At 36.2% G+C, this 18245-nt stretch overlaps 1 protein-coding gene across 1 annotated transcript; it reads right to left on the bottom strand.

Annotated features, from left to right (window-relative positions):
• Window positions 1-893: 893 nt before the first annotated feature.
• On the bottom strand, window positions 894-17116 carry PNPLA4 (patatin-like phospholipase domain containing 4). Its single transcript, XM_009075381.1, has 8 exons — window positions 16958-17116; window positions 16155-16281; window positions 10657-10841; window positions 6631-6725; window positions 6315-6450; window positions 5004-5069; window positions 2686-2838; window positions 894-1317 (listed from the first exon to the last, which is right to left on the bottom strand). Exons 1-8 carry the CDS (start codon window positions 17114-17116, stop codon window positions 1186-1188), a joined length of 1053 nt encoding a protein of 350 aa, XP_009073629.1. The 3' UTR covers window positions 894-1185.
• Window positions 17117-18245: the final 1129 nt, after the last annotated feature.

Below are 18245 nucleotides of genomic sequence, written 5' to 3'. Positions count from 1 at the left end.
AATCCTAATCTGGTGCAATCTACATATGAATATAAATCTGGTGTTTACATGCTGCAGAGGCTTTCAAACAGCTATAGCAGGTATTTTTTTTCTTAACCACAGGTTTCTCAGTTGCTTTTGGTAATTCCAGAATTACATATATGCTTAATTCAACTTCCAATATTTTTTTATTACATATTAATAAATCAACTTAAACCCCAAACTTATAAACTAAGCACAGTTTGCTTTTACATAAACGGTTGTGAAATTTATTGTTTAGGCATTAAGTCTGAAAATCCTGAACTTGCACTTAAGGTGGAATGGAATGGTCAAGGGAAGGTGAAAGGTAAAATAACAAGATACACAAGTCTGAGTTCATTACCTGCTGACTCACCTGCTCTACTCTCCAGCTAACTGGTTTTTTGGCAGATAGTCAGATTGCTGTAGCTTTCCAAGAAACTTATACATGAACTTGACACAAGGTTCAAGAAAAATATATTTATTTAATTTTGGCAGAGGAAAAACATGTAATAAATATAACAATTTCTTACACTCTTCTTTACAAGTTATTTTTATAATACTTCTGCTACAAATTTCAGGTATTATTTCAAATTTTAAAAGAACACATTCATTGAAAAATGAACATTTAATGTGAAAAATAAACACAGTAAAAGTGCAAATGTTTTAATTTTTTGTAGCTAGTGCTTAATCTTCAAGTCCATTAGAACACTGCAAGATATGTTTTAGATCAGCAATACAGCAAGCATCCAATTACTTCACGCAGCTATTACATTAAGTGAATAATTATGCTAAGTGAATATCACATTAAGTGCATGATTGTCATTTTTCATGGTATAGCATCAGTTTGCTGTTTAAATAACACTGAAAAAGGCTTTTCCAAATTTCTGTAATTATGACAATACAAGCTTTTTTAAAAATCCCAGACTCGTGTCCCCAGTTGCAGCAAAATGGATCTAAGCAGAACCTCTAAACAAAACATCCACCAGGCAAGTACAATTCCCATTCTGACATGTTTATACAGGTCTTTGGAGTGCAGCTGATACTTTCTCAGCAGCAGCAGATGCAAGTACATTGGGATTTTCATTTTCATGAACAGGAGCCGCGGCAACAGTCCCTGAGATTCTCTAGGATGCCTCTAGCTGTGTTTTGACAGCCATCATGTTTTGCTAATTTTCTATGAGCCATTTATTCAAACCAGTTTTCTTTCAATAAAAAGCGGACAGCATCATCAAAGCCATTTTGGTACAATGATTCCATTTTCTCCTGGTCTGGTGGGAACAAAGCTTGATTAAGTCTTACTAGGTTGGCCAGAGACAGCTGCAACAGAGTGAGAAGCTATACATTAGTTTATTAAAGCAACTTATCTAGATGTGACTGTTCTGTCATCTGTTTCATGTAGCATATGGAAAAACAAAAGACCAGCATAGCTGTGTCTACACCAGGAAATTACCCATGTCCAGGTTCACTGCCGAGCGCCAAGACAAACTGGCACAAACGGTTTGCATACGAACTATTAAACTCACAGCTTCCAAGACAGACTGTCTGTCTGTAAAACTGCCCAAAGTTTCTGAAACACTTTAACTTTGGAAACACTCCCAAAACTGTCTGGCAGGGTGGTAGCTGGCACATGCTAAACTTGTGCAAGGAAATATTTTGACAACTTACTAGTGCAAACAGCCACATTCTTGGGAAGATTTCCCAGGCAGTGTTTAACATAGGAGTATAAATGAAGCTTGTATTACCAACAAATTAAGAACTACTCAGCATCTTAAGTGGTCACTCTGATCATGCAAAAAGATTTGGGAACTTTATTCATGAATACAGACTTTTATTAATTTTTTTACAACAGAATAAAAAATATAAATAGATTTAATCATGCTCTGAACAATTACTGTATATAATTAATACATTATCCACATACTTTATTATACACAATTTTGCAAAACAATATCAAAATCACCATTTGAAGTAAGCAATTATTCAAATTCTGACACTAGTAGATGGAAGAGATTCAAAGAGACAGAAAACTATGCACATTCCAATACAGATGAACGAAGATATATAACTCTTCAATTTATGCAGATTACAATATTGCTGAAAAAAATTATTCTTCGTGATGATTTTGACACCTCTAAAAGCTAAAGGTGATTCAAATCAAATAGTTTAAAATGTTGCCTGAGATTCTGCTCAAGTCTGCACTTGCATGACCTCAGAAGCAATATAACTGCAATTAATTTTCTCTCTCTAAACTAATCACCAGCTCCTTTTAGCTCCCCTAGACACACTAGATATGAAATACAAAACACAACCAAAAACTAATACAGGGAGGGATTACATAAATTTTCAAGATATATGAAATCAATAATCTCATATTTCATGATCTTTTACCAAGTACTACCATGCTTAAAATCTTTCTGTGAAACATTATAGATTCAGAAATTGGTCCAATTTAGAATGACATTACATAACATTAATTTTACTCAAATTAAACGAAAAACACATTAAAAACCATCTAAAAAGAAACTTTCAAAAAATTACTAGTTATTATTAATCTCTCTTGTTTCTTTTTAATAGAGTATTGTTTACCAGTAGGTCAATCACTTGTCAGTATTTTCTTTCATCATGTCAAAGGAAGCAAAACTGTGGTCAAAGTGTGAGAGATTAATTAACAAACGAGCAACTTACCATCATATCTTGTTTTGCTAATTTGACATAAAGATCCACACGGCCTTTATCTTGTGGACAGATATCTAATCGACCGCTGAAAGGAGAAATCGTCACAGTTCTTCCAACAGGTAAGATAGGAAGGCCATTGGTAAGGCCACCATCAATCCACTTCTGTTGGGAAACAGAAACATTTTCCAAGTGATACTGGTGCAGTATGATCATAATGGAATACTCTGTATCCTTCCTGATGCTGCCTCCTCCACTCTACTCTCAAAGAAAACTTCCAAGTTTCCTTCTAAGAATACAGTGAGTAAGCTTGAGATGTGGCATAAGTATCTAGGAACCGACAATGTACACAATGTTGAATCAATGAGCATTTGACATAATGTGCAAATATGCATGTAAGATATTTATCCTGCTACTGATAAGGCTTGTAAGTTAATCTAGTAATCAAATGCCCCAGACAGAATTTTTCTCAACATATACATGAAAAGATAAGATTGTTAATATTACACAAGATATATACAGCTGATAATGTATAATGTATACTCCCCTAGAACGTTATTCTGATTGAAACTCGGAGCTGGACAGTCCGTATGTGCAGGTAAACTGAATGCACAAGCTAAACCACACACAACTCCTCTTCTGTGACTGTGATTATTCCAGAGCCTCATGTCTTCTTACATACACTACACAAGACAGCAGTAGCTGGGAAGCAGAGGGTAAAGGTGGGAAGGAGCTGAACAACTATGCCATAAGAAGCAGCAGTCTGAGCAGGAGTTGAGTGTAAGGAAGAAGGAGATCCGGGGCACAAATCTGATCTTCAGAGGGACCACAGCCAAATTGCATACCAGTATAAGCAGGGCATCTGTGACATCTCTTGCCAGTATATTTTATACCTTCATATTTCTTTTTGTGCTTACATGCATAACCCAAAACTCAACACCAGTCTGCTGGCTAGATGCATTCACTGACATCATACATGAGGTCTGGTGATTAGATATACCTCGCTGAACTTTACAAATCTAAAGGCAATTAGTGATTCTACACACTTCTAGCACAAGATTCACGTTATCCTAAAGTAGGTATTAACATCTCATTTTAATTCTGCTGAAAAAGTGCTTTCCCCTCCACTAATTATAAAGGAGACAAACATTAACAAGATGTAGACTACTGTAGACAGACAAAGCCAGGCAAGTTGAAATGCTGTAAGAAATAACAAGATTCACCTCAGTGTATCTTAAGGGTTTGACATCCCCAAAGGTGAAATGAATACTCCATTATATCATCTTCAAGTTACAGTAACACAGTACATTAAAAAGAAATGTCACATTGGTGCTGAAGAGTACTAGTACAATCAGGCTGTAAGTGATGCTCTACATGACCATCACGAAATGGCAAACAAACTCCTGGTAACTGCTGAATTAGTTTCACTCATACTCTAGTACACTGCAAAGACACAAAGTTTTGAAATAGTGTGTAATGAAAACCAAAGCAGACAATGACAGTGAGGATGGGGGTTGGACCTAACAGAATCTACTCATTTACCAGCAGATGCTTTTACAAAGCTGTTCTCTAAGAACTGTAATCACACAAGCTACAGACTCATTATCAGATACAGTCAACGCAATCATCTGCAGATCTTTATCTGGTCTTAAAGATTAACCTTGTCAGAGACTCAAAGGACACCAAACCAAGTCAAAGAAAGATAATTTACCAGGGAGCAAGTTTGCACTGGTGTTACTAGAAGCCTAGCTCAAGGGTACCTAAAAACCCAAACCAGGTAATAAACTAGTTCAATCTGGTTAAGGCCATTAACTGACTGTAAATTCTCAGATGTTACATTTCCTTTTTCATCAGATTGTTTTTAGGCTTGTCAAATCAGAAGAAAACATATTATGAGCAGACTACTGTTACTTCCATCCTACCATGAAATTTAGCTTACTTATTCCAAGAGTCTAGCCTCCAAGGATGCACACTTGCAGGTAATCCCAGTAGACTGAAGCAGATAGCAGGCAGTAATCTCAATTCCATGCTGCCACAGCTTGTGGTGAGAAGCATCTTTAGTATTAGAGGCTTCTTCTCATGGTAAGTTAGGCATTTATTATCTTTAGAAACAGCTTCATGCAACAGAGATCACTTCAGTCTCAGCACCCACAATTTTTGAAACACATGAACAAACTCATGTCATCTTTCACAGTGCTGATCTGCAGCATGAAAAGACACAATAACTGTTCTACAAAATAAAGTACTGTAGCTGCCTTCCCTTAAGATCAAATAGTTACATCATAAATAAAGAACACATAAAAAGAAAGTCGGTAGCTAATAAAAATTACCTGTCCTTTAAATTCCACCGGCTTAATTCCTGCATATACTGGTATAAAACTACTTGCTAGCAGGACCTATAGAAAAGAAAGCAGAAAGAACAGAGAAAAAAAATTAAGAAAAGGCAACAAAGTAACTTTGAACCAATACATATTTCATACATGTTTATCTATATTAAACAATATAGGAGTAATCAGTAACTATATTAGTTTTACATAAACCCACTGTCCTCTCAAAAGTGTCTTCTTGTTGTGGTACATCAAAATTTATTCAAAAAGGTTTGGTTTTTTATGACTCAACAGTTACAACTGTCAAAACAAAATATCAAAAATTAACTCATTGACTAATGTGATTCAAGAGAGTATGAACTTAGTTTTGCACCATGTGAAGCAATTCTATGGTTTTGCAGAAACTAAATATGCATATGCTGAACAAAAGCAATATATTGTCAAAGAAGAAGCTGATCCAAGTCATTTTGTTGGCATATTAATATAGTGGTTACTCTTCTAATAAATCAGATTTTCGAAGTTTCAAAAATACTATAAACACCCTGAAAATTCACATATGTATAGCTTTATCAGTGTAGATACTTTACATTTAGTACATTCCAGTAGCAACAAATTACTGTTTCCCATACTGTAAACCTTTGTTGCTGTTTACAGCAATTCTCAACAGATTTTATTTTTATACCCAGACACCTCTTCTGTCATGTACAGATGTGCACACACCCACACCTTTCTATCCACAGCAATACACCTATGAGTGTGTGTGTATATATCTCTACACCTATGTATCCACCCATATATACGTATTTATATATACTTTTATCTGAATACACATATATGCATATATGCACTCAGTATACAGCATCTCAAAGAGAAGAGATAAATGTGTGGACAAAGTGCAATACACCAGAAATTTTGATACAGCTAAACAGGGTGAATATGCATGTGCTAGGGTGGCAGCATGAAAGCAATCTGGGGAACAGAAGCAGATCACAAACTGGTGTATACACCGTGTGAAACATGGTCAGGTGCAGAAAATCCCATTTGTTACCTTGTTATTATTTAAAAACACTTTGCCTACAAGGTAGAACTTCAATAACAGATGGAGGAAACACGCACAAAATAAATTTCAGCAAAATTAGTGAAACTGTAGGATCAAATTCTGCTTCCATTGTTTATGTTATGGTTGTAGCACCACTGATAGCATAAGTGGTTACCTGAGTAAAAAGTGATTTGTTGTACAGCTAATAACATATTCCTAAGCCTTGAAGAAACTCAAGCATCTTTATTTAAATCAGCAATATTCAACTTCATTACCTTAATGAGGTCCTCCCTGGAGGCGAAATTTGAAACCAAGTGATTTTCCCCACTTTTTGAGTTAGTGACTGACACGTAGAGTCGGTTCTCAGCTACCTCATGAACATCAGAGGGAAGAATAGACTCTATGCCCTCCCTGGAGGAAAGAAAATGCTCAACATTACTGACCATCATTATTTTAAAATCTTTAAAATACATTAGGAGCAAAAGACAAAGTGGTGAGCACCCCATAGTACAGAAGGAATATACACACTGTCCATTTGTATATAGAGAGCTCAACACAAAAATGATCTTATAAAAGCATTAAGATAGGTACCTAAGTGTTTTCATAAAATCATAACCAGGCGTTACAGCACCGAAGTTCAAATTTCTAACTTCCTCTGCAAATCCATAGGCAAAGTGCTTACATTTCTGTAAATTAAAAATATTAACCATTAAGGATGTTTCAGTGATGGGAAGTATGTTCAACTGTGGTACCTAAAACATACTAGAGGCTAAAGTCTTAATCAAGAGAGAGCTGTAAGATCAGACTGAAATACTTCCTCATATGTGCTTGGTTTGCAAAAAGATATGCATAACAAAATGTTGATCCCTTTATAAGGACTAATTTGTAAGAAAACAAGACCCAAAGTTAAAAGAAAAATAATAAAAAAAATGAACTCTCCCAAGTGTACCACTTCCAAAACCAAGGAAAATTAAAGGCTATTTTTCTATATACTACCACTACTAAATAATGAGTTCTCTAAACCATACCATTACAAGAATGACGATTTAGCATTCAAGTCTAAAGCCACCTTTTATTTTCAAGACTACTTCAGTACTAAAACTAGACACAAGTACCTTAAGATGCTTATAAGCATCAAAAAAACTACAATTCTTACAGTTTCTTCTCACTAAATACAAAACCATACTACTAACAAATATACATATCTAATGAATACAATACTATAGAATTATTTAATGAACAGAACATTGTGATGGATAACACAGGAAGAAAAGACACTGCAGAAAAACAGGCAACAGATTCCAGCACAGAGAACCTCTTTTAAACCAGCTGAAACAACAACTGTTAATGACTTCTGAAAAACAGCTTGAAGTGTGAGCCATAAGAACTCCAAAAGGAGAGTAAAGGAATTGGTATCATTTATTTTTTAGTCATAACAGGCTGATACAATGAAGTATGATCCTGAATGCTTAAGACTCACTCTTCAGTATTTGTAATCCTTTTTTTATCCTTTCATGCAGACTTCTCTAGGAACTTGAGGAAAAAAATAAAGTCAATCTCATGCAACTTTCTGAAATTGGCACTCTATAAATATATTATACCCATATTCAACTATATAACTATATGAGTAAAAGATAGTTTGGGTTTTCTGGATTATTAGTTCCCTGCATGAAGAACAAATATGTTGCTAGTAACAAAATATATGACTGGGTGACTGAGAAGTGAGTATGTCCTACTGAGGGGAAAGACACAAGATTTAGGGGATGGAAAAGCAGGAGGGATTTGGGGTGAGGATTAGTATGAGATCAGGAGCAAGCTGACTGAAGCAGCTTAACTTCCTCACATCACTTGTACAACAGAGCACTCCTCTAAGTGAAAGACAGAAATGTAGTTCTTACATCCCATTTTGTTCATATGGCACTGGAATACATCTATTAAAAAAATTCACTAAGAGGTTTGTATCTCTTAAAGAAACAATCACTGTAAATATTTGTGCTAATTTCACATAGGTTAGATTTGCACCTTTACTTGCCATTGCAAGCTCCAAGTCAATTAGAATATATAGAACTAACTATATGCACTAAGTCTTGTATTTATTCTGCATTAGGCAGTTAAGTTTCTGCAGTTAATCTGCTGGAAAGAGGCACATTCAAACACCTTTCTCTTGAAATACAGAAGAAACCTACAAAACCATACATAGAAGCACCTCAGCACTACTACCACTATATTTAAGGGTGCTTTAATAAAGTTACAGGGAACTAAGAATAACAGGGAGCCAGATGAATCCAAACCTGGGTGAATGACAAAAAACTACTTTCCATATTACAAGTGCTAAGAACAGACTATACAGAGACTCTCGATTCCTGCTCCTCAAAGGGGTAACTTCTTACAATTATGAATTGTTTTAGAATTTTAGTGTCAGAAACTTTAAATACCTCTAAATTTTACATAGTGAGGACATCTTTAGAATACTGAGGGCATATTTAGAAATTTTAACTGCTTGTATTATGTTAAGAAAACTTGTATCAAACATGATCAAGGTACAAGGTAAAATCAGTATTTATCTGTAACTATATAAGACTCCCTAGGATTGTCAAGTCCCATGCCTTTTCAAGAGGTGACAAAAATCCAAGATATGACAGAAAAGCATTTGCAAACTGTCACATTAGAACAGCAACAGTCAAAATAAGAAATCTTCAAAGCTACATTCTCTCCAAGATAAGGACAGGTTATATTAGAGCTTTGAGATTAGGAGATGGAGAAAGTCCTAATTATGGCTTGTCTAACAACACCATCTCTGGGGAAAGAGGAAAAAATCTCCAAAAAACTAATTAACTGATTATGAGCTATATTTGTGGATACAAAATATTTCAAGCTAGAACTGTAGTAAAGATAATAAAGTAATTATCCTGATATGAAAAGTTGATGCTATTCAGTACACAACACTGCCTTTACTTAAATTCCATGAGAATTAAGAAGAAATATTCCCGCTGACAAAATTTCTCTCAATTTTCCACTTAAACTGTATAACAGAATAACTAAAAGTACATCAAAATTACAAGGACTAAAATGTTCATGAAATGTTCTTCAGTTTGTAATAAAATGGCATATTTTCAAGGAAAAATCCATTAGACTCAATGTAACATAGGCTTAGTTTCCACAAACAAAAACTAAAAAACTGTTCTAATATTTTTACTTAGATTTTTATAAGTTGGACCAGGCTGAGAACAAGTGCTCATAGCCAGAGACAACAATAAGCAGAAAAATTTCTTTGGGCTAACAAAGAGCTAAGCCGCTGTGCTCACCACAGAGGAAATTAAAGTCAGAGGTACATATTATACCAGGTGAACTTGAAACTGAACCACCAGTCAGAGGCCACAGAATAGGAGCAACATCTGAACAGGATACAAGTAAAGTTCTCTTCACAAGAATAGCACTTACCTAATACCAAATAATATAAAGAGTGCACCTGTGGTAGTGGGGTGGGGAAAGAAGCCAGGGAAGAAACTACTGCTGAAAGCAACACAAGTATAGCTAATACTGCAAGCTAAGTTCAGCCCAGCAGACTCAATAAAAAGCCAGAAAGATCAGTGGCACAATGTGGTTTGGCTGAGACTATTATTTGAATCAAATGTAATGAAATAAGGCCTGGTCAAAGTTGTGTAACACTCACTGGACCGAAATATAAGTGTACTTGGACCAAAAAAATCTACCAGCCTTTTTTCTCCAACAATAATGAAAAATATTAAAAAAATACTAACATTTTGGCAAGGCCTTGTCCTCTACATATATTAAGGCAAAGTGACTACAGGCACTTCAGAAGGGCAAAGGACCCTTAACCTCTCGGGAAAATCAAACAAACAAAAACCAAAGGAAAGTTAATTCTCACAGAACCTGTAAGAGTGTAGTCATTGAATATAACTTCAGAGCCTCTACACGACACCATATCTGTGGTGAGAATGGAGTGGCTTTTCTGGAGGAAAAACAACCCAGACACATATATGTCAGAATAGAATGCTGTGAGGGTTAATCCTCCCAGGCACACAGAGAGGGCTACTGCTGCTGTGAGCTGTAGTGAGTCAAAAGGAAATGCACAAGCCATTTCTTACACTTCTAATGAAGTACAGGCAGCAAGGAAAAAATTTGAGCAGGTGTGTGGTGTTTATGAAGACACACTCCATCTACCATTTTCACGTCCTTTCACAAAAGGATGAAAGGATGGTGCTAGGCATTTATTTAACAAAGCCTATTGCTAGCCAAAAAAACAATCATTCACTTTGTAATGTACCATCATTGAGTGTATATACATTTTCATATATTAAAGTATATCTGGTTGCTTATAGCACAACGTTCACACGAGATTTTTATTTATATAGCTTAAAATATAAAGTTCACAGGAAATATCTTTGTCATAAAGAAATACTTGCTTCATAAACATTTTAGTCCATGAGTCACAGATGTGGTTAATGAAAATCCGTAAGAGTACTGTTCCTAGCAAGTAGCAGGAAGAAAAAACCAAGAAACAAAATATTTTAATAAACTTAATGGAAGGTAATTATATCAAAAAAAGTCCTTTTAAAATTATCATGGCCTATACCTACGAGTTTATTAATTTACCTCTATATTTTCTGGCACTGCTAATAAGACAACGGCAGCCAGTGATCCCGCAGAAGCTCCCGCAAAAGCTTTCACATCTCTCAGTAACTTCTTACCATGCCTGTAAAAAGCAGCTGCTGCCCCCAAGTGGTAAATGCCCAGAAAGCCACAAGCTGCAAAGGACAGGTTGATGTGTTTCATTTTTGCTGTAGAAATCAAATGTCACAGTCAGAAACAGGATCGGTTAATTTTGTCTTACAATATACCTCTATTCTTCTGGAACAGACCGTATAATATAATGTATCTACATAACAAAACCCAGTTTAAGAACAGTAAAAGCTTTTGATTACAAAATACAACAAATAAGCAGCAATTAGTAAGAAAACAACTCTAAAATAATCCTTAGCATAAATCCCTTTCCTAAATCAAAGATATTAGGAATAAATACTTTGCTGTGAGGATGGTGAGGCACTGGAACAGGTTGCCCAGATAGGCTGCAGATGTCTCATCTGTGGCAGTGTTCAAGGCCAGGCTGGATTGGGCTCTGAGCAGCCTGGTCCTAGTGAAAGGTGTCCCTGCCCATGGCAGGGGGTTGGAACCAGATGATCTTTAAGGTCCCTTCCAACCCAAACCATTCTATGATTCTATGATTATACACCCCTTACACATGCAGAGCCTTGAATCCAATATCATCCAATCTAACTCTTTCAGAAAGGAATTTTTTTCTAGCATTTGCTTGCCAGTATTATTAATAGACAAACTCTTATTTAAAGTAATTATTAATTTCAAAAAGGAAAACACAGTTGCTACTATTAAAATAAGAAGGAATAAAAAAATCAACATAAAATACAAAACATTAACTGTATGAAAACACTCTGAAGGTGTCAAGGGTAGGATTTAAAATCAACAAAAAACTTCACAAACAGCATAAGTTCAGATCATTAGGGATGGCTTATTAAATACATAAAATATAATGCTGTACATTTTATTAGCTCTTCTGTTTCTGCAAATAACTACAATTATGAGAGCAAAGCATTCCACAGATCATATTGTACAGAAATAAGAGATAGTATACACATTATCTTAGTACTGAATTAAAAATAAACTCCTACTATATTTGAGTACATCTCAATGTGATTGGGAATAAAAGACAGACACTTGTATCAGTCCTGATGAGAGTACATGTACAGCAACATATTTTGGTTAAAGATGCCTCTTCAGCTGGGAAATGGGAAGAGCAGGAAAGATGAGGATAATAAACAGCTATCAAAACCACTAGATAAGAAGACATGCTAAACTCACCTTCTATACTCATAGCATGATTAAGATCAGACCTAATGATCTGACCAGGTTTGCTATTTCACTGAGACAGTGAGCGGGTAAAAGAGAAAGGGAGGGAGGGAGCACATCCATCTCACAGTGCCAGGGAATATTTGGTGCATCAGTCATTCTACCAAAACACCACACTATCATAAGGTAGCTTATCACCTGCACTTTACCTGCCTTGCCCTGGGAACACTTGCACATCCACTTGTAATTAGGCATACCTGTAACAAATCTAACACATTTGTACTCATAGAAAGTATTTGAGATTGGCTCTTGCTGTGACAGTACAAGAGAAAGGCATTTGCAGTGAAGCGAATGATAAATTGTGTTACTATTTTTAAAAAGAAAGGATCTTTTACTTTAAAGAAAAGTCACTGTACTGAACAGATTAAAGAAAATGTTTACTCAGGATTTTACTGGAAAACAACAAACAACTCTACTTCGAAGATACTTTCTTTTTCAGTAGAGTGGAAGAAAACTAAAACAGACTTTGAAGTATGATGTCATGCTGGGCTTCCTTTCAGGCTAATTAAACTCTCAGGAGTTTGACCAACTGCTGCAGCTGTCTCCATGCCTTCTACAAACCAGGAGAAAAGATGCATTTGCATCACAGGGCACTCTGACAAAAAGGTGAAGTTGGTTAAAGCAACTGCATTATTAAGTAGGAAGAAAAACAAGCATGAAGAATCAACTACCATTTCTGCTCAAAACAGATCTCAGGCTCAAGACACCACTAATATGAAACATTATATGAAATAAGGACGATGTTTACATAGTTGACTGGTCAGAAAATATGCAAAGTATGAGTTCACAAATCCCAAGAATTACATCTAAGGGACCTATTAAGTGTAACTAAGAAACACAAATGTAAGATAATAAGGTTATGTAAATAAAAAGAAGCATATGGAGACTTATGTACATATATATACACACATCTAAACCTTCTACAAGGTTCATACTCCAGAAGGTATCTCTTCCTGCTGGAAAAAACAAACATGTTTCACAAACAAACAAACAGAAAAGGTAAGAACTAAAAAGAGTATCTAAAGCATAGTTATGGCAAGAAATTTTAGATTTAAAGACTTTTACAAAATGAAAAAATCCCCCACAAATGTGAAAAACAATCACACATCATTGTATAAAGAACTGGCTGGTAAAGCAAGAGCAGAAAAGGAACCCATGTGAACTGAAGAAACAATTTGCATCTCAGAACAAAAACTTCTGAAAATATACTGACTAAAATCAGATATCTATGCCTGACTCTTACATGGGTTCATGAGGAAATTTTAGTTTCATATGTGAGCTTTAGTCCTATCTAATTATCAGTTACTGTGAGCAACCACTGTTCATTTTGAGTGTCTGGATACATGGCATTCACGCTTTGATCAGCTAATTTCTTACCACTTAGATCCCATAATTCTCTGCCTCCTTCATTCCCTTACCCAAGAGACAGAAAGAGATTACTGGATGAGTATTGACATCAGTTACCTGACTAGCAAAAGGATACAGTGAGAGATGAATACACAAGAAGAAGAAAAAGCACTAAGATTTCAAGCTAAGGAATGCTCTTAAAGAATGCTACTAGTCTCATGCTCTGAAGAGCAGACTGATTTCAAGCCCAAGAAGATGAAAATAATGCAACCTAAAAAGCAGGTAACTTGTTATTTTTACTTTTTTTGGTGAAGAGAAATACTTGACCTGTTGGATTTGTACAGCACTGTTTTACAGACTCCCCAAGTGAACTTCAAATTAAAAGTAACACTAGCATGGCTGTGTCATCAGGGCACTACACTTCTATTCATTAGTATCAGTTCCCAGGTATACATTATGTATTTGTCATATACACATGAAATTTAAAAATACTTCGGTACAAATGTTAATTGGCAGATGACATTCATGTTCAAATGACAGATCCACTGGTTACATCTAGCTGCATGACTGAGAAATGGGGTTTGCAATTACAACCATCAGCCCTGTAAGTGGGCAAATAATGAGAAAAAAATCATTGAATCATAGAATCATTCAGTTAGTCTCTTGCTCAACCTTATTATGCTCAAAACAGAGTCACCTATCAGCTATCATATCAATCTGGATTGCTCAGGGCTTTATCTAGCTGTTAATTTGAAAATCTTGTAATGTTTAGCTTGTGATAGCTAGTATTTTTCTGTTGCTGGATGAAACTATCATGTTTTAATTTGTTCAGAATATTAAAATCAGTACAGTATTGCAAATACTCAGCATAATAGAGCAGAAACACCTTCATCCAGCACTGTGCATCTACCTGCAGGGATGTCCTGTAGGTGGAACTGAAGGCCTCTTCAACAAATTTGTAACAAAGCACTTAACCTACAAAGGACACAGATGACAAAGATGATAGAGATGAAAAAGAATCATGGTTCTATAAGAAATTCCCTGCTTGACAGATGCAGCTAAGCAATATTGTTCCAGCTTGCAAACAGATCTCTGAGCAAGAGGAAAAGATAAGACAGCATTCATTAGATGAATGTCCTGTAAAGTCAGAAAGAAAAAGGAAACAAGACACTCACTTTTATAAGAATATAAACTTTCCCATTTCTTTTGATTCTTGCAAATACGTCATGGCATCACTTGATTTGCAAGTTATAATGGTGTATTTCAGAGACAGTATGATTCAAAAATGCCTTTTGTTTTGACGATCTGATAGATCACTGCCCTTTTGATCAAAATAAAAAGAAAAAAAGTAGGATTATAACTCCAAAGAGGAAACAGAGAGAAATTTAATTAAGTCTACAGTATGACTATTCCCTGACAATTTCTTATACAGTAACAGAAATAGGAGACATCACATCTGGGCACAGACCACTTCTTTCAGCTGCCTGAGCAAAGAGCAGAAGTCTTGCTATCTTAGAAATAGTATGAAACGCTTGTTACACAAGACTTCAGAACAAATATTCTTAGAGGGTTCAATGTAAATTGTAACCATTAAAGACATTACCTATTAACAAAAAGTTATCATATTGGCATACCTTAAGAAAAAAATTTCAATGCACCTTAAAAGATGCAGAAGTACACTTCAGCTGGACAGTGAACATACTGTAGAGATAGGACATAAACAGGACATAGCAAATTCTTTTGCCATTGCTTTTCAAAAATGTTGCCATCTTACATGATTGTCAAAATTCAAAATATAAAGTTTTTAATTGGCTAAGGGGATAGAACATTTGTGTTGCCCACAAGAAAAAACCCAGAATCGTTAATAAAAAATATGCACAAGAATAACCAAGAATATTGGAGCTGTTCAATCTCATTACTTTACAGATAACGTACAAGTATTCAGGAATAAATACTCAGTGGTATGTCATCCATTTGTAATGCAAACTTTCAAGGGAATGTATGTAAGGAGTCAAGGCTGTACAGCAGAATTATGGTACAGCTTTTTCAGGACAGGTACTCTCTTCCTGATTGTCATGCACAAGAAATAGCACAACAGTTTCCCATGTGGATGTCTCCTGAGCAATATAATTACATAACACTGTAGGATGTCAGTGTCTTAACCTGTCATAACTACTTCCCTCTCATCCCATTTGTAAACAAAAGCTGAAAATGCCCAAAGCAACTGAGTAAAAAAACCTTTACAAACAAAAACTAAATATACATAGAATGCAAATGACCAAACACCCTGAAGCACAGGAGCTGAAATGTGTGTTGCATAACAGCACATCTGAGGATTAGTTATTAGTGAAGAATGACAAAACAAGCAAAGTCATGGCAAGAATTGTATAGCTGGGCAGCGTTGCTAAAATACAGGTCATAATTGTAACTAATAATTTACCACAACCACAAATCACCACTCAACTGGCACAGCAATGTTTAACTTTTTTCATATTTAAAACAGGAAAGAAAAGTTCACAAGGATCACAAACCATTCACAGCCTTCAGTGAATATAAGAGTTGGATGAAGTTGAAGGAAAAAACCAAACTAGCACAAAATAATAAATACACAATCTAACCAGTCATTAAGAAACTTATGAAAATGAGTCTTTGCAAACCATAAAAATTGTGTATAATCCCCTTAAAGTTAAAAAAATAGACACATCACATGATACAAAAATTTCAAATTACAATTTTAGACCTTCTTGATCCTTACTACGAGATGTCTACAGAGGGCAGGGAAGGCTGACTTCTTATGAAGAGGCTGGCAAAATGTTCAATACCTTCTAATGAATGTTGGCTTCCATCACACACTCCATTGGGACTTTTTCCAACAGTTGTGTTAGTTCCCTCTGCAGTAGTAGCCATTCTTCTATCAATTACTGATTGTTTATCATTTACCTTGGAAACCTACAACAGTACAGTCAAATATTACTACTAAAAAGAGAAACAACAGCAAATATATGATATTATTAAAAACAGATTAATAAAGTCAATTAGAAGTTGTGAAATCATCTTGACTGATTTCTCAATTGCTTAGCCCCTACTAAACTAGTTCAAACCACAATCTTCCACTATTTATACATGCAGCAATTTATATTTTACAGATGAACTTAATTAGACATTGAAAAACATTGATATCTGAACAGTCCAAAGTTAGCCTTAATTTTGTGCCATTTCCCCACAATTTTTCTTTATATTTACAGGTCTTTTTATTGTCAAACTCATGTTTTTATCCTCCCTTACCAATTCATTTCATTGCACAACATTGCATCAGTAAACTGTTTTCCTTAGAACTTTGGTCTTATTCTTCACTAGATGACTGTCATTCTAACTAATCAGTCTATCAATTACCATGTAGTATTGCCTAAAGTATAACTTGAAAAAAAACTTAGAACTATCAGACACAAAATGTTCATTCCAAAACCCTGGTTCTCCTGCAACTTGCTGCTGCCTGCCCCTTTGCCTTGATAAACTCATCTTCCATTCACAAATAACACAAGAGCAAAAGCTCAGCTCTGTAGATTCTGAAATAAATTATATCATCACTGTATTGATTCACATCACATATATCGAGGGCACTTACCTGGAATTTAACTCTGTTACGTGGTGCTCTTACAGTGCAATAGTTTGGAATTCCAACCCAGAACTGCTGAGTTTTGGGAAACATGCAACTACACCATCTGCCTTCTTTCAACTGAAGCAACAGTATTTGAGCACTACAAAGACTTCTAGAAGTCCACATTTTCCTAGAAGTGACCTCTGGATCCAGATGATGTGATACTCTCAGAAGCTGTTTTACCAGGAAGTTACATAGGAAGCATTAATAGGTGAGCTTGGACAGCACAGGAGGACACAGCAGAAACTTCCTTCTAAGCATAATCTGTTTAAATGACATTAAGGAAAAGAAAAGGAGAAAAAAAAGGTAGTTGAAAGGTAAGCTGCACATCAAGGCCCTGACACTGTAACAAGGCCCTTTTCACACCCCTCACACTTAAAACACAGATACATTAACAGCTGATTCACTTGACAGCGAAATAGTTATGGGTGTTCATAGCTCCTCACTCTACCCCTCACCAGCCTCCACCTGGCACCTTACTGTTCAGCACTGATCTTAACGTCAGTCTCTCATTTTGAAACAGGAAGGACTAAAATTGTTAATCACACAAAAAGCAAATGAAAAACTGTCCCTTGTGACCCATGACATGAATACATTTCAGGTTCCTTCTACCTCAGCTGTAAAACGTGGAAGGATTGATCCAGCAACTTCAAACAAATTATTCACGAAGTGCTGATGGGAAGATCCTAGTAAGAGAAACTCTGTCAAGCTGCCTGGTGCAAGGCAGGTCTTGGAGTCTTTTATGGCACAAGGACATGGTAGGAGTGACTCAGAAATCCAGTGTAAGTCTGGTTTACACCTAGTAAGACTCTGACCACAAGGAGCAACATATGGCACTCGTTCAGACGGAAACCAGCTTCCTGCGCAGTGCCCACAAACCGGCTGTGACCGTGCTGTGGCCGCAGGCCAATACGGCCAACCTCCAACCGAAACCCAACCAAACGAGCTACAGGTTTGCTATTTCACCTCGCGTGCCACGAGATCAGGCCTAAAATGCAACTGGATTTTTACTGCCTCCACTTGTGCTCAGATACAAACGAGCAAAACACAGCCGAACCTCAGAGTCGAGGGACAAGCACGGGGCACACATGAGCAGGCACACTGTGCCTGGGAAACCTCGAGACTTACAGCTGGCGGGCAGCTCCTCCGCGGGCACGGCCCTTCGGGGCTCGGTAACCCCGACCCCTCGAACCACTCCTGGCTCCCCTCCCGCCAGCTCCGGCCTCAGCCCCAACCGTGCGCTAACGCGGCCTAG

Source organism: Acanthisitta chloris, unplaced genomic scaffold, assembly GCF_000695815.1.
Source record: "Acanthisitta chloris isolate BGI_N310 unplaced genomic scaffold, ASM69581v1 scaffold3050, whole genome shotgun sequence".
NCBI lineage: Eukaryota > Metazoa > Chordata > Aves > Passeriformes > Acanthisittidae > Acanthisitta > Acanthisitta chloris.
The sequence above is the reverse complement of the archived record's forward strand: the minus strand, read 5'-3'. Positions and strand labels throughout refer to the sequence as shown.